Source organism: Hypomesus transpacificus, chromosome 23 (genome assembly GCF_021917145.1).
Source record: "Hypomesus transpacificus isolate Combined female chromosome 23, fHypTra1, whole genome shotgun sequence".
In the NCBI taxonomy this organism is placed as follows: domain Eukaryota; kingdom Metazoa; phylum Chordata; class Actinopteri; order Osmeriformes; family Osmeridae; genus Hypomesus; species Hypomesus transpacificus.
The window spans coordinates 15,311,145-15,331,298 of NC_061082.1; the positions used below are offsets into that span (position 1 = coordinate 15,311,145).

Sequence of the window (20,154 nt, forward strand, 5' to 3'; positions counted from 1 at the left end):
ACGGTGCATTTCAAAACACCGTGGGGGACATGATCGGCGTGCATAAATCTACAGCTCGTAGAGTTATTCGTAGGGTCTCGCTGGCACTGAGTCGCCGCCTACCGCATTATGTCAACTTGCCTAACGAGGCCGAGGCAATCGCTGTCAAGCAGCATTTCCGCCAGGCGTCTGGCATCCCTGGTATCATCATGGTAAAAATGTATGGGTATCATGGCAACGCACGTTCCATTCTCGAATTCCACGGGCAGTTTCATGAACGCGCATGTTACCACCAGTCTTAGTTAAGACTGGTCGTAAATTCAGTTGGTGCAACAGGCGTTAGATATGGGCCTAAGACCGTTCTTAACTAAGACTGACTTAGGACTTAAGACAGTCTTAGCAAAGACTAGTTGGTGCAACCCACTCCAGGACCCTGCGGAGGGTATAGAGCTGGTCCACTGTTCCACGGCCGGACGAAAACCACTTTGCTCCTCCTGAATCCGAGGTTCAACAATCCGACGGACCCTCTTCTCCAGGACCCCTGAATAGACTTTCCCAGGGAGGCTGAGGAGTGTGATCCCCCTAAAGTTGGAGCACACCCTCCGGTCCCCCTTTTTAAAGAGGAGAACCACCACCCCGGTCTGCCAGTCCAGAGGCACTGTCCCCGATGTCTACGCGATGTTGCAGAGTCGTGTCAACCAAGACAGCCCTACAACATCCAGAGTCTTAAGGAACTCCGGACGGACCTCATCCACCCCAGGGGCCCTGCCACCGTGGAGCTTTTCAACCACCTCGGCGACCTTAGCCCCAGAGATAGAAGGGCCCCCCCCAAAGTCCCCAGACTCTGCCTCCACGTCGGAAAGCGTGTTGGTGGAATTAAGGAGGTCTTCTAAGTATTCCACCGTATACAGTGTTGACAGAGCACTGCTTCCCCCTCCTGAGTCGCCGGATGGTGGTCCAGAACCTTTTTGAAGCCGTTCGGAAGTCATTCTCCATGGCCTCGCCGAACTCCTCCCATGCCCGGGTTTTTGCCTCCGCGACCGCCAAAGCCGCGTTCCGCTTGGCCTGCCGGTACACATCAGCTGCCTCTGGAATCCTACCAGCCAATAAAGTCCGATAGGCCTCTTTCTTCAGCTTGACGGCATCCCTCACCTCCGGAGTCCACCACCGGGTTCGAGAGTTACCGCCGCGACATGCACCGACCGCCTTGCGGCCGCAGCTCCGGTCAGCCGCTTCAACAATGGAGGCCCGGAACATGGCCCATTCGGACTCAATGTCCCCGGCCCCCCCCCCGAGACATGATCGAAGCTCTCCCGGAGGTCGGAGTTGAAGTTCCTTCTGACAGAGGGTTTTGCCAGCCGTTCCCAGCAGACCCTCACATTACGTTTGGGCCTGCCAGGCCTGACCGGTGTCCTCCCCCACCATCGAAACCAACTCACCATCAGGTGGTGATCAGTTGACAGCTCTGCCCCTCTCCTCACCCGAGTGTCCAAGACATGCGGCCCCAAGTCCGACGACACGACTACAAAGTCGATCATCGAACTGAGACCTCGGGTGTCCTGGTGCCAGGTGCACATATGGACACCCTTATGCTTGAACATGGTGTTCGTTATGAACAAGCCGTGTCTAGCACAGAAGTCCAACAACAAAACACCGCTCGGGTTCAGATTGGGGGGGCCGTTCCTCCCAATCATGCCCCTCCAGGTCTCACTATCATTGCCCACATGAGCATTGAAGTCCCCTAGGAGGACGAGGGAATCCCCTGGAGGAGCGCTTTCCAGCACCCCCCCCAGAGACTCCAAAAAGGGTGGGTACTCTGAGCTGCTGTTCGATGCGTAAGCACAAACAACAGTGAGGACCCGCTCGACGCCTCTCACCAAGGGCAACTCCAGAGTGGAAGAGAGTCCAGCCCCTCTCAAGGAGACTGGTTCCGGAGCCTATACTGTGCGTTGAGGCGAGGCCGACTATATCAAGCCGGAATCTCTCTACCTCGCGCACCAGCTCAGGCTCCTTTCCCGCCAGCGAGGTAACGTTCCACGTCCCTAGAGCTAGCTTCTGCAGCCGAGGATCGGACCGCCAATGCCCCCACCTTCGGCCGCCGCCCGACCCCCATGACCCCTCCTGCGGATGGTGAGCCCACTGGAAGAGGGTCCCACGTTGTCTCTTCGGGCTGTGCCTGACCGGGCCCCATGGGAAAAGGCCCGGCCACCAGGCGCTCGCCATCAAGCCCCACCTGGCTCCAGGGGGGGGCCCCGGTGACCTGCTTCCGGGCAGATAGAGATCATAGGTGGAGCTCTCCCTGTAATCATCACAAAGGAAGTTTACCAAGGACTTTCTTCTGACCCCGGACAACTATTGGCCGGGTTTCTCAGATTTGTTAAGAAGCTCTTGCGCTAAGAGCTTCTTAAGAGCGTTCTAAGAGCGTTCTAGAGCCCTCTTCGAACGTTCTTAAGAAATTCTTAGCGTTAAGAGCTTCTTAACAAATCTGGGAAACCCGGCCATTATCAATAGCAAACGCACAGAGATCCAAGATGGTGCCAAGATGGTTAGCGCTAGGTGCGCTCTTTTTTTGTCTTTTTTTGTCTGTTAATTCAGTTTTCTGCCAAGATTTCCGGGGTTCTTCAACAAGAGAAGTACTTCTAAACATCAGGACTACAACTCCTGTGGATTTATTTCCCACTTTTCTGCTTCCAGCGGCAGAATTAGTGGGAATTATGGTCAAAGCCACCCTCGTCTTTGTCCTAGCAGCGAAGCGCCATAGGAGAGGCAAACGAGCTGGTGCACTGGTGCGACTCCGTCAGTGTGGGGCACGCACAGCGTTACCGGGGATATTTCTCTCCAACGTGCGTTCACTGAGCAACAAACTGGATGAACTTCAGCTACTGGTGTGGAAAAACAGAGACTTTCATTCATCTTCCGTTTTGTGCTCTACGGAGATATGGCTGAGTGAACTGATCCCAGACTCTGCGCTACAGCTAGCAGGTTTCACACTGCTGAGAGCGGATCGTAACCCTATGCTCTCTGGCAAAACGAAAGGTGGTGGTATTTGTTTTTACATTAACAGTGGCTGGTGTGAAGATGTGACAGTGATTCTGCAGCACTGTTCTCCAGATCTGGAATCATTTTTTATTAACTGTAAACCTTTTTACTTAAAAAAACTTAGTGACGACACTCTCCATTCAGGAGAGTGAAGTTAACAGACTTTTCAAGAGGCAGAACCCACGCAAAGCAGCTGGGCCAGACGCTGTCTCCCCTGCCACCCTCAAGAACTGTGCTGACCAGCTGTCTCCGGTGTTCACCTACATCTTTAACACTTCCTTGGAGACATGCCATGTGCCAGCCTGTCTCAAGACCTCATTTCATTTCATTTAATCATTTAGCAGATGCTCTTATCCAGAGCGACTTACAGTAAGTACAGGGACATTCCCCCCCAGGCAAGTAGGTGAAGTGCCTTGCCCAAGGACACAACATCATTTGGCATGGCGGGGAATCGATCCGGCAACCTTCTGATTACTAGCCCGACTCCCTCACCGCTCAGCCATCTGACCTCCACCATCATCCCTGTGCCCAAAAAGCCCAGACAACTGAACATAATGACTACAGACCCGTCGCCCTGACCTCTGTGGTAATGAAGTGTTTTGAGCGCCTGGTGCTGGCACACTTTAAATCCATCACACACCCTATACTGGACCCCCTGCAGTTTGCCTACAGAGCCAACAGGTCTGTGGACGACGCAGTTAACATGACCCTCCACTTCACTCTACAGCACCTGGACTCCCTAGCATCCTATGCCAGGATCCTGTTTGTGTTCTTCAGCTCTGCCTTCAATACCATCATCCCAGCCCTGCTTCAGGACAAGCTCTCCCAGCTGAACGTGCCTGATTACACCTGCAGATGGATCACAGACTTTCTGTCTGACAGGAAGCAGTGTGTTAAGCTGGGAACACAAGTCTCTGACTCCTGGTCCATCAGCACTGGATCACCTCAGGGCTGCGTCCTTTCTCCTCTGCTCTTCTCCCTGTACACCAAACGCTGCACCTCCAGTCATCCGTCCGTCAAACTCCTGAAGTTTGCAGACGACACCACCCTTATTGGGCTCATCTCTGGTGGAGACGAGTCTGATTATAGGTGGGAAGCGGCCAACCTGGTGACCTGGTGCAGCCAGAACAACCTAGAACTCAATGCTCTTAAGACAGTGGAGATGGTTGTGGACTTCAGGAAGAACACAGCCCCACTCACCCCCATCACCCTGAGTGACTCCCCTGGGCACTATCCTCTCCCAGGACCTCAAGTGGGAACTGAACATCGGCTCCCTCATAAAGAAAGCACATCAGAGGATGTACTTCCTTCGGCAGCTGAAGAAATTCAACCTTCCAAAGACTATGATGGTGCACTTCTACTCAGCCATCATTGAGTCCATCCTCACCTCCTCCATCACCGTCTGGTACGCTGCTGCCACTGCCAAGGACAAGAGCAGGCTGCAGCGTATCATCCGCAGTGCTGAGAAGGTGATTGGCTGCAATCTGCTTTCCCTCGAGGATCTGCACACCTCGAGGACCCTGAGGCGAGCGAGGAAGATTGTGGCCGACTCCTCCCACCCTGGATACTCCCTTTTTCAGCCACTCCCCTCCGGTAGAAGGCTTCGGTCCATCAGGACCAATACTTCACGCCTCAAAAACAGTTTTTTCCCTTCCGCTGTTGGCCTCTTCAACAAGGTCAAGGGTCCACACTGACGCTAAATGACTTCCTGCTTAAAACACATTGCATTTCGAAAATTCTATTTTGTACATTTGTATCTTTTGTAATATATTTGTATTTTTTGTATTTTCATATTGTAATTGGCAACTTATATTTTATTTAATGGCAACTTATATTTTATTTCATTGTACATTTTATTTAATTCTAATTACACTTAGTACTGCTAGTTTATGTACCCTTAGTATAGATAGTCCACATATTTTAACTTTAGGTTCCTAAATGTTTATTGTATGCACCTTCCTGCCAAAGTAAAGTCCTTGTCTGTGCAAACTTTCATGGCGAATAAATCCCTTTGTGATTCTGACATGAGAACATTCTAACTAGGTATCCAAGGAGTAGTTCTATTGATTAATGAATAACATAAACTATTCATTAATCGCAACAAACTGCAATGCACTGTGTTCTGACACTTTTCTGTCAGAACCAGCATTCACTCTTTCAGCAATTTGAGCTACAGCAGCTCATCCGGAAGGGACCACACGGGGCAGCCCATCTGCATCAATGAACCTCGGCCACCCATGACCCTGTCGCCGGTTCACTGCTTTTCCTTCCTTGAACCACTTTCGATAGACTGACTGCAGACACAGGAAACTCCCCACAAGAGCTGCCGTTTTGGAGATGCTCTGACCCCGTCATCTAGTCATCACAATTAGGGCCTTGTCAAAGTTGCTCAAATTCTTACGCTTGCCCATTTTTTTCTGCTTCTAACAGATCAACTATTAGGACAAAAATGTTCACTTTCATACCTAATATATCCCACCCAACTGACAAGTGCCGCGATAACGAGATAATCAGCGTTATTCACTTAGCCTGTCAGTGGTCATAATGTTATGGCTGATTGTTAAATGTTTTAGTGGGATGTTCAAGAAGATTCAGTCTGGATATCATGGTGTCCCCTGTAGTCCCATTTCCCTCACAGCAGCCCATCACTACTACTGTACTTGTAATCAAGCTGTTTGTTTTGAATGTACTGTTGGAAACTGTAGGTCTGCATGACCTCAGAAAGACTAGATTAGACAAGGGTCAGGGGTGATACGTCTGGACCAGCGACTCCACGTCTACGCTCAGATTCACCGGAGTACTAGTGGCGGCGCTGTCCAGTGCTGATTACGTGCTATTGCGCACACCTGTGTTTTTTGTTCACCTGTATCTAATCTTCGTTACAGAGTATATAACCTGGGTTTTTCTGTGACTTAGTTGTCGGTTATTATGTGTTACACTTTACTGACTTCTCATATCCGATGTATTTTTGTTTATTCTGAGTTATGTACCTCCGTTATCGTAATTCGCTTGAGGTTCATTAAAAGAACCATCGAAACTGCATTTGCCTCCTCATTTCCTACGAATACCGTAACAAGGGGTCATGTTAGTGGCAGTCTGATTTATCAGACCTGGTGCTAAACAGGCCTCTTCGCTCCCTCACCCTGCTGACAACACTCAACATCTCTAATCAGCTCAGGCTCTTAGCTATGTAAGTGATGAAAGTATAGTCTTTATTATCATATACGGTATTATGTACTTTATCAGTAAAATATTATGGTGAAATATATTGAAATCTCTGTGTAGCTCTTTAGTAGGTAGCAACAGTGATCCTACAATCTATTGATGTGGGTCTTGCCAGCTCTTGTTCCTTTGCTCCAGTTCTGTTTGTCACATTGGCCTTATGGATTGAAGTGAAGCCCTCCATGAAGACTACGTCCTGGTGTTATCTCTCTTATGTAAGCCTGCTCATGTGATCACATCATGTTCTGTTAGGTGGCGGTCTTTAAGCTCAGCAGGCAGCCAGTGAAAAGGGCCATATTTTTGGCCTTGGTTCACATGTATCTCAAATCCTGGTCTCAGACATCGAGATTGGAGAGGATTGGGTTGTGGCTCTCTGAATTTGTGTTCAAACCAACCATGGGAAAAACGATATGGAGAAATCAGACCTAGGTTTAGCTCATTCCAAACCAAACTGTCTGAAAAGCCATGTGGTTCCCAATCAGGTCTGTACCATATGGTAGATCCACTTCTATCATGCTACAGTCAGGAGGACTCCACTATTCTGGGTCACTCTATGTAGATTTGTATTGATGATTGCTAGAAACCCCCGAGGTGTTTGTGTGTGAGAGGTGAAGGTTTCGGGCCTGGTGCTTGTAGTCTGACACTGACAAAAATTTCAATCTGTCTGTTCAGGTTGTTGAACAAAGTTGTTTAAATCCCCAAATACTCTTATGATTCACATTTTGTTTAAAATGGTTTTCCCCACATAAAAAGTATATAAAAATTCAGAAATATGGCTAGAAGCACGTCTACATTTTGTTCCTCATTGAACAATTCTGTATTCTATGAATATGCAAATATAATCTTTACAAGTATGTCAATACTTACCAAGGGTAACCAGTCGGCTAACTGTATGTAAACTGTGAATTATGTGCAAGTTCGCAGCTATCACAAACATTTCCTAAAAATTCCACTCTTGCTCTGCGCTGGAGCTTCTGGGATGGTTTGCATCATTTGCATATTACTAGACGATTGGCTAGCGATGTCACTAGCGATTGGCTCAAATATATGATGACACAAATCTCATTAGCATAGGACCGTTTCACTCAGATTTTTCAGAAGTGCACAGTAGACTTCCAACTTCATCAGAGGATTCTGAAAAAACCTCTCTAGTGACAGACATTGCACAGATACCATTCAATTAGTCAAGGTCAGACATTTTAGGGCACATACGAAAAACAAATTATTCAGAGCAGGGGGTCTTTAAATATTTTTTACTGTAAATTGACTAGTGTAGGGGAACAACATAAGGCCATAGCATAAACTGCCATCACACAAATGGCTTATCGAAGGACTGCAGCATCCTGCAAAAGGGAGACAACAGGAAGTGGGTTTGAGCTGAAACTAGTGGAAGAATGTGGACTCTGTGATCCTGTAATCTAAAAATACTTACCATTAAAGCCTGCGTGTGTTTTGTTTTTTTCCACACCCGCCATGTTTACACACCACAGAGCTACACTTCCAACCTCTTGTGTGTATTAAAGTGTGTGTGTGTGTTTTAACTGCACTCAGCCCTGCTGGTCCCTCTCCTGCTCACTGTTGTGGGCAGACAACCTGCTGCTGCTATTGGATCACCTTGTTTATGTGGAATTGATATAATTGCTGTCAGTCCAGGACAGAAGCGGATGTTTGTGTGAGGGACTAAAGATACACACTTGTTTCTCCAGATCTGGTTTCTTGGTTCCTCCCAAACCAAGGCTGGCACTTTTAATAGGCCAGCAGACTGGTTTGGCTATCTTTCTTTGAATGTGACACTTCCCCATGTGTCCGACACGGGCAGTCAGCTAGAATGAGAGCAGGAATGGCTGGCAGCCCAAGCTTGCCACAGGAAGAACAACACAGGCAGAGCTGAAAGGGCTGGGAGAACACAGCTGCCTTTATGCTTTTCCTCTTAATCAGTTGTCTTAAGGATGCCGTTCTTCTCTTCTTTACTGTACAGCTCTGTGTAAGTGATAGAGAAGCAGGCCAGCATGTCTTGGGTTCATCTCACTCAGTAGACCTCGTATGTCAGATTAATTCAGTCCTCTGAAAAGTGGTTCAATTACTTATTCAGGTGGATGGTCTGCCAGTCAGTTCTGGATTCCTCAGCTTTTTATTAGCCTGGACTGGTTAGCTGGTGAGTGGTGTGGAGATGTCCACCCAGCATCTCGGAAGCATCTTTCTCTGACTCATAAAATGGGAAGGCAGCGGCGATGACCAACATGTTATCTTTTCATTCAGCTGCATCCCCAAATTTGCGGCATCTGCTGTAGCTACAAGTCTTTCTCTTTACCCAACCTTCTCTGAGAGTTGAGTAATGCTAACTGAAAAGGCCAAAAAGGCATGGAGACACACTCCCTTATCTCTCCAGTGAGGCTAGGGCTCCCTGACCCCGGAGGGTGGGTGTGGGGTTGTGTGTGTGTGCGTACTTTGGGACAGGACAGTCTGTAGGCAGAGTGTGGTTAGAGCTGAGCTGAGAGTCACTGCAGCAGCTGCTCTTTGGCATTAAGAGGCTTCCAGTCTGAGAGGGAACCAGCACTGACACACGTATACACACCCTCTCATACACACAGAGGAATCTTGCCTATTGCTGCAACTGGATCGGTACAAAGGAGCGTACTTGTGCGTGTTTAAGCAGTCCCATCCTATCTGACGCAAGGATGAGGATGAAGGAGCTGAACTTGCGTCAGGACCCTGACCTGAGGAAGGAGCTGGCTCTGCTGGCGCGCGGCTGTGACTTTGTCCTGCCTTCGCGTTTCAAGAAGAGGCTCAGAGCCTTCCAGCAAGGACAGGCAGGTGATCCCCATTAAATCTGTCTTTGTCTCTCCCTCTGTCTTGTCAGTTAGCGTCTTTGTCTAATTTTGCAAATTCGGCATGTTTGCCATTGGTTTTATTAGTCAGCATGTTTGTGTGCCAGTCTGGTACAATGCTTTCTGGTTGTGAGCCTGTGGTCTTGGAGGACTGGGCTTTGTTGTTGGAGGGGTCAGAGAATGTGCTGGCTGCAGGCCACTGATGGACTGGGCTTTTTAATAGTTGAAACGATCTGCTCTACTCATATCCCAAAACCAACATGGCACTATGAATACCGTAGTTTTCAGACTGGTAGTTTTTAATGAAGTAGGACTAGGCCAAATTAGACCACTACATTATCAGACATTCCCACTGTGGCTTATTGCACCTTCCTTCCATAGTAAATTCCTTGTTTGTGCAAAATTACTTGGCGAATAAAGTTGATTCTGATTGCATGTCCCCGTGCCTGAAAGCACATCTGTAGCTTTGGCCACAGCAACCTTAGCACCAGTCTCACTGTGGTAGGTCTGTGGGTATTGTAGGAGTAAATAGGCAATGTTTTGAGTTCAGGCGTGGTCTGGTGGAGGTGCCCTTTATCCTGGGTATGAGCATCCTTACAGGAATGCTGTCCTCCTTGTAAATGTGTGGAATAACACAGGGATTTGAAGCTCTGCTAGCGGTTAGCATGAAAAGAGAGGGATGATGACGAGTGGGGAAAGGAAAGGGGGAGGGGGACAGGGGCTGAAAGAGGGACTGAAAAAAAGAGAAAAGTGGAGAGCATGCGGTTCAGCAAGCCAACAGGAGATGTGCGTGTCCTTTTATAGCCATAACTGACACCCGCGCAGAGACAAGAAAGAGAGAGAGGGGACAGAGAGAATCACAGATGCATCACTGTGTTTAACACTGAACAGAATCCCTCCGACTGAAGGCCTAAACATTTACAACCACTCAACGCAAACGCGCGTGCACCAGCCATAAAAAGGTCTTTCAATCTGAGGAAGATGTACCCCTTATATGGCTCTGAAGGCTATGTAGGATTTAATTCCGTGTGGCCATAGTAGGATCGTTTACAAAAGTTTGTATTCATGGGACATGAAGTTTGCCCCGACCTGTGGGATGATGAGAGAAGCCGCTAACCATGTATCTGGTATTGGGCACAATAACACATGCCATTTTTATCTCTAAGTGTAGAGTCCTTCATGTGTGTGTGTGTGGGGGGTCAAGTCACATGGAACACCCAACATAAAGCCTGATCCAGTTGATACATTCTTGAGTTGTGTAAGTAGTGTGTGGGAATCAGACCTTGATTTAGAGCTTTTTTTCAGCTGGCCAGACTGTGTTTAGTTCCCAGTTAGTGCAAAAGAGAGATGTGAGTAGTAAAACAACACAGATCAGACAGTTTCTGTTAAAAAAAAAATGCTTCTTTTACTACACTTAACTAAGGGGCTGGGCAAGCACAACGCTGGGCTGACGGCTGGTGGGCGTTGGTGGAACATGATATTCTAGCAGCACGTTTGTCATGAATGTTATGCCTATGTAAATCATACGGCTACATTTGGAATCAAATTGATCGTGACAGCTCAGCCAGATACAATGATGTTGCGTGATGTCATCTTTGTAAAATGATACGTTAAAGGAGAAAGATTTGTTTCCATAGACATGATTATAGTTTACGCATACACACACACACACACATTGCGGTGCCTAGTGAAGGCTTGGCCTCAGCAGACAAAGCTGTTATTCTGTGTCCTGATTGGACACACACACACACATTCACAGCTGTGCTTATGCTCTGGCATACTAGGAGTTTTAAGTTACTGTGGGCTGCTGTACTTATGAATGACATTGCCAGTCTGAGTTAGTTAGGATTAGGAAAGCTAGACTCAGAGGGCAAAGACAAGGGTGTTGTCGAACACGAACTAGCCTGGGCTCTTTACCTGGTCCTGCCAATGAGAGAAACATTGTCTACAGACAGGCACTACATTCCTGCCTGGTCTAGATCTCTCCAGCTGTCATTAGCAACTGCTGTCAGTCCCCAATTTAACATGGTATTTAGGACTAGCCAAGATCTTCTACCCCCTCCCCTCTGTGTTGGTCAAATGGCCATGGACACAGCAACAATGGTTATCTGGTCACTTGTTATCTGTCACTTTCGTAAGCCGTGCAGGTCATTCAACAGATACTGATTCAACTCTGTGAACCTTTGGGCCTCATTACAACCTTAGAATGAATAAAATAAATGTTCTCCTAGTCTGGATTTTCAATTGACTAAAACGATCTGCAAGATGGAAAATGACTGTCTTTGCAACCTAAACTGCCTTCTAAAAGGCCTGTGGGAAAGAGGGTTAGGTGTTAGGATGAGTCTTAGTAGCTAGTGTTTGAAAATGCTCTAGTTTTAAGTTGAATATATGAAGTAAATGTATTACTCATGAGGGTTTGCGTTTTTAGCTAAAGTAATTGACACTGTCATGGGACTCCCATGTCGCTAGTCGCATTACAATTGATGTAGAATTACGGTGATGTAGAAATACGGTCACACGACTACAGTGTATCATTTCACTGTATCAAAGACGTTTCTGTAAAGGAAATATGTCATAACTGGGTGTTAAGGTTGGTTTGTTTTATCGAGACAATTAAACAATTAAGCTAACTGTTGCTGCTAGCTATAAGTGAAAAGTTCTATGCTTTCTCTGGCATTTACCATTGGTCCCATGAAACTTGTGCAGTGTGATGATGCTGGTGTCTCAACTATGACATATTAAACCTATGAAGGGCCTGGGAAGTGTGTATGCTGGCTTCTGGACCTAACCATGTTTATTTCTGTCCTGTCCCTTCAGGTCCAGGTGAAGCCCGAGGAGCCTGTCGCCACACCGCTGAGTGAAAGCATTCCAAAGTTCTACTTCCCGCGGGGGAGGCCCAAAGCCAACCTTAACATCGACAGCCTCATTTCCAAAATTGAAAAAACATTTTCCCAATTCCCCAATGAAAGAGCCACCATTGAGGACATGGGGCAGGTTGCCAAGGTGAGAGTGATGCCCCACTGCCTCCCAGCTAATGGTTTTCATTAGCACCATTAGCCCCCCTGACTGAACCAATGTTAGCTGAACAAACTGTCCTTACCCATAAAGTAATATTATGACTGGCCCCTTGAGGTTCATAAGCCATGACCTGATGGTACCTGAGAGACGCCAGATAGATTTCCTAAAGGTAGTGAATGTCGGCATGAGCTGTGCTGTTGATGAACTTCGTCAACTGACCAGACTAGTTCTGCCCGCTGTGGTTTGTGTGTTAGCAGCTTGTGTCCACACTAGCAGCTTGATACATGTGAAGCACACCTTTCACTTGTGATGTTGACAGCTCCTAGTGTCTTGTGCAACATTTATAAACTGCCCATGTACCCTTGGGTATGCACAGCCCCGGTTGGGAAACACTAGTCTTTAAAGTACTTTTTAGATAATTGTCTGCTAAGCAGTCTGCTTATTCCTGTTTGCCTGAAGCTGTTTCCTTTTAGCTGTTGTAAATGCTCACATCAGAAATTATGCAGCTTATTTCTTATGGTGATGACATCAAAACTGGTTCTCTCACTGTTTCTCTGTCTGTGTTACTTCATCTCTCCCACCTCTCTCTCCATCCTCTTCTCCCCCCCCCTCTCTCTCTCTCTCTCTTTCTCTCTCTCTCTCTCTCTCTCTCCCCCCCCCCCCTCCCCTCCGTTCCAGGCGTGTGAGTGTCCTCTCTACTGGAAGGCTCCATTGTTCTACTCTGCAGGAGGCGACAGGACAGGCTTTGTGTCCGTTCACAAGTTTATAGCGATGTGGAGAAAGTAAGACAATGGTGTTGTTATGTGTGGAAAGTAAGACAATGTGTGCACACACAGACACAGACTCCCACAGTAGGGGTCCTCACTGCCTCTACAGGACACAGTGCAGTCCTTACACCCACATCAGAGTTGAACAGCAATACTTAAAGGCCTGGTTATTTCTACAGTGGTCTGTCTCCAGGGATAAAGACTTGGAAAGGACTGAATGTAAAGGCCCCGTCACACCATAACGTTCTGGTCAACGTTGTCTGAACGTTCTAATCGTTTAATTTCGAGCGTTCCAAGGCGAGTGACTAACGTGTGACTAACGCATGACTAGCGCGGGACTGACGCATGACTAGCGTGGGCCTGACACATGAGGAGTGTGTAACAGCGACCAAGTGAGACACCCCTGAAAACTATTAGCACTTTTGTGCATGTTGAAAACTTTTTTTTGGACCAGCATTCTCGGCCGATCACCGACAATTAAAGACGATAGCATCACACAACGCTCTTCTGTTTCCTCTAACGTCATACAACGTTGACCAGAACGTTAAGGTGTGACTGGGCCTTGAGACTGGGGAGCCCAGGCTCTTTGTGTGTGACTGGGGCTTAGTGAAGCAGTGCAGGCATGTGTTTTGAGCTGTTATATTTGCCCTATCAAATGTAATTGCAATTTTTTTTGTTATAAGCTTACTTATGCTTAACACTTGCATTAAGTAAATTTGGCTGCCAGTGCAGTAAGAAACTATCACTTTATACAATTATGTGATGTTAACTTAAAATAAGTCACTAGATGAACCAATTTATCCTAGAAACAGGTCCAACTAGATATACAATCTAAAAGCAAAATTATCACACACTTGCAGTAGGACTATTGTCAGTATCCATATAACTGGTTGTGACCCCTGACCTCACTCCCTGACTTGGAAGGGTTGCGGGATGGCAGGGTTCAAGATGACATGAACTCGGACCAAGCACCTCGGCCCACAGAATCCTTCTCAATACATGAATACACTTAGAGCATTCCCAGTACTGCTCTCCTACTGAGAGAGAAAGGCTGACGCCATCTGTTCCCTCTTCCGCTTCCAGAACGCTGCAGACTTGTCACGACGAGGTGTCTAAGTTTGTGCAACTCTTGGCCAAACCTGGCTGTAACTATCTGGAACAAGAAGACTTTATTCCATTCCTTCAGGTGTGTTTGTGTGTGGGGTGGCACAGCTCTCTGACCTTAAGTGGAGAGGAGAGTGCTGGATGTAGTTGGTGTGGGGAACTATTGGTGGGGATTATGCTTGAGTTTTGTTTTGGATCATTAAGGTGAATTCAATTGAATTGCTGGAGGTACTGCAGACTGTCTTCCACACTACAGTACCTGAAAATGGATTTCACAGTGTTAACTAATGTTTTGACTATTGTTAGTGCTAGGATGGATATGTCCTGTGTATTGCAAATGCGAACATAGTCAGACAGATATAGTTCTGCCTGTGCTTTTCAGGATGTGGTAAACTCTCATGCTGGATTGGCCTTTCTGAAGGAAGCCTCCGACTTTCACTCACGCTACATTACCACGGTAAGTTGTACCACATACACACTCACTCACTCACTCACTCACTCACTCACTCGCACACACTGAGCTTAATTAGTTAAACTCCCTCCTCAGTGCAACACCATTCCCCTCCACCAGTTGGCTAAAGCATAGTTTGTTGGGAGTTCACTTGTGTTTTGTCAGAAGTACTTTCCTGGCTGGACCCTAGTGTTGGTGTGCTTGTGTGAGTACAGGTGGTCCAGAGGATATTCTACAATGTGAACCGATCCTGGAGTGGCAGGATCACCTGTTCAGAACTTAGGAGAAGCAGCTTTCTGCAGGTAGGACACACTTCTGGTGACAACTCAAATGCTGCCAGACAGAAGATTGGCGGGTTAATTTGTTGTGTTGACTGACTGGTTGAGTGGCTAGTTAATTGACTTATTAACTGGTTTGTTAATTGATTAACTTAGTTAAATGACCATTGCCCATTGTCGTTCTAGAATGTGGCTCTACTGGAGCAGGAGGAGGATGTGAACCAGCTGACAGAATTCTTCTCCTACGAACACTTCTATGTCATCTACTGCAAATTCTGGGAGCTGGACACAGACCACGACCTATACATCCACCAGAAAGACCTTGTACGACACAATGACCAAGGTACACACACAAACACACCCACACGATAGCTTTTCCTTAATGTTCCCTTTCTCACACTCCACCACAATCTTTTGTAATTTTTGGTCTTTGAGTTAAGAATGAAGCTCGCTGTATTTGGAACAGAAACATTGTTACATTGTTACGTTAGCCTTTACTGAAGCGTTGCTTGGATCTTCACACATCTTCTCTGCTCTGTGTGTTCCAGCCATCTCCCACAGGATGGTCCAGAGGATCTTCTCAGGATGCGTCTCCAGGCTAGTCATCCACCCGTCAATGTCCATAAACCTGGACACACAGACTCAGCTCCTGTCATTCAACAGCTTAGTGTTGTGGTGTTCCAGTGTTAGAGTTTGGCGATGCTGACATAAGGATTGCTGTTGGTGTTTTCAGGGACAGACGAGTGCACAAGGAGAGCAGAATCAGCTATGCTGACTTTGTGTGGTTCCTCATCTCAGAGGAGGACAAGAAGACCAACACCAGGTACACACACACACATACACGTGGTGGTCCTGATACATCTCTGTGAATGTACTTGTGCAGTGCTGAATAATCATCCCCTCTTGCAGTATAGAGTACTGGTTCCGCTGTATGGATCTTGATGGGGATGGGGTTTTGAGCATGTATGAGTTGGAGTATTTCTATGAGGAGCAGTGTCAGAAGCTGGAGACCATGGCTATAGAGCCCCTGCCCTTTGAAGACTGCCTCTGCCAGATGCTAGACCTGGTTAAGCCTGAGGTGGAAGGTCCGTCATAACACACACACACAGTTAATCCGTCTTTGCACTGTAGCTTGTCTCTGTGTATCTGAGGGCACCCGTCTGTGTCTCTGCAGGTAAAATCACCTTGAGAGACCTCAAGAGGTGCAAGATGACTCACATCTTCTTCGACACCTTCTTTAACATCGTGAAATACCTGGACCATGAGCAGAAGGACCCCTTCTCAGTTGTAAGGGGAATAGGGGCATGTGACGGAATGTTGATATCCCTGCACCTGAATATGATCCCGAGGCAGCTACTGATACGGGTGTTGACTGTTTCTGGTGTTTCTGTAAGGAGGCGGAGTCTGATGTCCAGGACATGTCTGATTGGGAGAAGTATGCAGCAGAGGAATACGACATCCTGGTGGCAGAGGAGACTGCTAACGACCAGTATGATGGGTAAGCTTGACCCTCTGGCAGCGTGGGCTGGTTCTCTGACTTAAAAGAACAGTCGTACCATAGGATATCACTACCAAGGTCTCCAAGTGCTGGTTGAGGGATACAGCTTCTTATTGGTGTGTTGTGTGGCGCTTTTAGGAACACCACAGACTTATAAAGACAAGCTGGCTAGGCACTGGCTGCTTACTTGGGCAGGTAAGACACACAAGTATCAGCAGGATCCAGATGATATTCTTCTATTCTCCATTTCTCCATGCGTGCCCAGTTCTAAGACCCCGGACTCCAGCCACATGGCTTCTGCATTGGTAGTGAAAGTTCCTGATAATCTTGACAGTCATAGAAGTGTGGAGGACTATCACATTTACTTGCACACTCACTCTCTCTCCCTTGAACAGACCCACAGCTTTGAAGGGTGTCATGTGATGATGTTTGCCCTTGTTTTTTCTGACTACCTCAGTAACATAAAGTCACTGATGTTTGAAAGTCTTTTACAATCTTTCCTGTCTCTCACCCCCAAGGTATGACCCTCCTCTGAGCCCTATGCAACAGCAGCATCTTTCCAGTGATCTGGGTCTGAGGATGGACAAGAGGTGCTTCTTTGGGATCCCCAACCCTCACTGTGACCTGGACCAGTACAAATATCAGGATGACTTTGAGTGATCATTTCCTCTCGCTACTTCCCTCTGTTCTAGGGCAGAGAAACTAGTTGTTAGTAAGTCGTCAGTCCAACTGAAAGATCTCACTGAGACAGCAGCAGAACATGCCTTCCCCTGCACACAGGACAGGAAACACTGACACCAACACAGCCAAACACATCAACACAGGAGACTTCCAACGGTGGACAGGAAGTGACTCCTCCATCTTTATTGTGGGGTCAGACCACGAGTTGTGTGTGCCCCTCCGCCTCTGATGGAAGTCAACACTGACGTCCCACCCTCACACACATTCACCCCGCTTCTCCTGTTTCCTTACCTCAACCAACTTCACCTCTATAGATGTGGTGACTGGGAGCAGCGTGAGGCCAGGTTGTTGTCACCAGGACTGCTTCCCTGCACGGTCACTCACACTAGCCACAGAAGTGCTACACATTAGCTTATATGGTGCCATACACACATTTTAACCACAGTAACTAAACCACTACTAACTCAGGTGTATTGGGAGTGAGACTTGAAGTTTACTCTAAATACCAGATCCAACACTTCCTTTGAAGTATCCCTCTAATCCCCCAAATAAAGAGTAATCATTTTTCCTTTCTCCTTCTGTATCAAAGATTTTCATGTGTGAGGGTTGCATACCTTTTATTAGCATATTTATAAACAGCTGTAAATATTTATTGTGTGCTTGCAGTGTTGCAAATTAGTTGGTCAACTGTGTTAGATATATCATGTTCACGTTTTTTTCTGAAAAAATACTTAATGTACTTTCATACAGTCAAGAAGGAACCAGTTTTTAATTATATATTTTTTTGTCCAAATAAAGAATCCAAATTATTAATGTATGACTGTCATTTTTATTTCTTAAATAAAAACAATGTGAGTGAATGCGTTCGTAGCCACCAGAGGGCAGCACCTGTCTTCTACCAGCTGCTCTACACTCAACTGGAACTGTATTTGTGTCTATTTATTTTGCAAACAGACAGGTAAACCACCTTAATTCCATCAAGGAAGGGAATCGTTTTGGTCATGAGTGTATCAGACTGCCCAGTGAAGTTATTGTGTGAGAAAAATAAATTATTGTAATGATAAACAATATAATGACAATTTATCTTGAGGGGTTTTGGTACACACTTCACTGATGGGGCCCATTTAAAAGTGAACAGAAAGGAAGATAAGACAGAATGGGTAAATCAAATGAAGGAAGAAGATGTAATAAATCATATTGGATACCCCTGACCATAGGTTGTGCTGCTAGGATGGTAGACTACAGCAGGCTCCATGTTGACTGGCTAGATGCTCTACTGACAAAGTGAAGGCGTCAAGACATGAATAAACCTAATTTTTGTGTTTTCTGATGTCATCCACATGCCTCTGGTCTTGTAATGCTTTAGACTGTGCTTGCCATAATCCAGACTTATGTTATACCCTAATTGCTCCACACTTATCTATTAAATCCATCCTAGGATCTTCAGTTTCTTCCTTATAAATCCAATCCTGCTTCATTGAATGAATAACAATGAATCGTATGTGTCTGATCCCTTCTTCCACTTCTCTTGCCATGTCTTGCCACTCTTTTCTCTCACTCTATTCACCCTTTTCTTTGTTATTCTAATTATTCTTACAAATAGAATTTGGTTCAGCAAGCTTGGGAGCTGCTAGACTCTTACAGGCTCCTATTGATTACTGGAGATGAGTGGGTCCAGACCATTAACATAGAAGCCCCTTGGTCCAGACATCCTGGCTCTCCTGCCCTCCAGCCCTGCCAGTGCAGAAGCTTGGGACTGTGTAACAGGGCAACGCACACAAAGCTTCCATCCTATATCACTTGGACAACTACTTGAGGTCAAGGAAGACTATATTTTTCACTATACACAGGCTTTGACATTGTGTATCTTAATAATTAACAATAATCCCCAAAGATATACAATATATATATATGGCAATGATTTTTGTGACATTAAACAAATGTTTTACTATTAAGTTTCTTTGGGCAAGTCAGTAGATCATAGTCTTAATGTTTCAACATATTAGTTAAAATCAGAGTGACTAATGACATTCTTTTTAATGATGCAAAGGGAATGTATAAATCCAATATAAATCCTTATCAATACTAATCAGTGCTATTTCCAAATGAGTATTTACATACCAAGATTAATGTTCTATCAATATTAGTTAGATGTAATGTTACCTAGAATTCTGATCCTAAATAAATCCCCCCTCACACACCTTTACAGGACTGCTTCACTGGACTGTGCAAGAATAATATAATAAGTTAGCATTTCTTTACATAATTGTACTAGTATTTTTTATACATAGCTTAATGTATATAACTGGCTATAATATGTGTAAATATATTTTTAGACATAGTGTGTGACATAATGTGGGAACATGGTTCAGCAGATCACACAGTATGTAGAAGACTTAGCCTCTGTTATCTTATAAATATCTCAATGGAGCAAAAGGAGGCCTATACTCTATCCCTCAAGGTTTCTCGTTCACTCACTCACACACACACACACACACACACACACACACACACACACACACACACACACACACACACACACACACACACACGCACACACACACACGCACGCACGCACGCACGCACGCACACACACACACAAACACACACACCCACAGTGCCTGTAGCTTGTTTATCAAAAGCAATAGAATGTTGTCTCGCTGTTGTGAAAATTATTGACAGAATTCCTCTGATTGCTTCCCTTGATAACAGCAGTCAGTAAAATCTGAAACATTCCAAGTTTTACTGAGGCGAGGAACGTAATCAGACGCTCTTTGTTCTGTGCTACACAGCACCTCATTTAGACCCTAATCAATATCAGATACCCGAGAAGAGAAAGTAAAGGTTTTGAAACCCTAAACTTTGTAACTTCTCAAAGCCTAATTACAGTGTACAAATAGGATTTTACCCGATGCTGTGCGTGTGTTGTGTTTTTTTAGGCCTTGAAGGACATTTCAAAGCTCTGGCCTGGGCAGAATCCATGGGGGACATCTGGTTACCGTAGGAACGTGTTAGCACGGGCCTCGTGCATACAGCTCCCTCCTCCTCGGTTAAACCATGGACTCTCTGAAGTAGGCTGAGGCTATCTGCTCTAATAAGGCATATGTGGTCAGCTGAAACATCTGTCTTGTTGTTTCATATAGAAATCCTGTTGAGCGGGTTATGTTGGCCAGCCTCACACTCAGGCTGGTGCATAGGACAAGCACCATGGTTATGTGTGTGTATATTCTGGTTGCAAAAAAGACTGTGAACACTGAATTGTTCAACCCTTTTGAGGACTCAAAGATTA

General features: G+C 46.0%; 1 protein-coding gene across 3 annotated transcripts in view; it reads left to right on the top strand.

Moving 5' to 3' along the window:
• The window catches only part of ppp2r3b (protein phosphatase 2, regulatory subunit B'', beta), a 28,642-nt gene extending 10,956 nt beyond the window's left edge, over nt 1-17,686 (top strand). Inside the window, exons 1-13 of one of the 3 annotated variants that reach the window (XM_047047275.1) lie at nt 8,673-9,050; nt 11,886-12,071; nt 12,765-12,868; nt 13,937-14,039; nt 14,340-14,414; nt 14,624-14,710; nt 14,873-15,029; nt 15,235-15,283; nt 15,420-15,509; nt 15,596-15,771; nt 15,861-15,973; nt 16,081-16,184; nt 16,703-17,686. In XM_047047275.1, coding sequence (XP_046903231.1) covers nt 8,919-9,050; nt 11,886-12,071; nt 12,765-12,868; nt 13,937-14,039; nt 14,340-14,414; nt 14,624-14,710; nt 14,873-15,029; nt 15,235-15,283; nt 15,420-15,509; nt 15,596-15,771; nt 15,861-15,973; nt 16,081-16,184; nt 16,703-16,844 — 1,518 coding nt within the window. In that variant the 5' untranslated portion in view covers nt 8,673-8,918 and the 3' untranslated portion in view covers nt 16,845-17,686. The other 2 variants (XM_047047272.1, XM_047047273.1) reach the window with 2 other exon arrangements.
• The last annotated feature ends 2,468 nt before the right edge of the window (nt 17,687-20,154 follow it).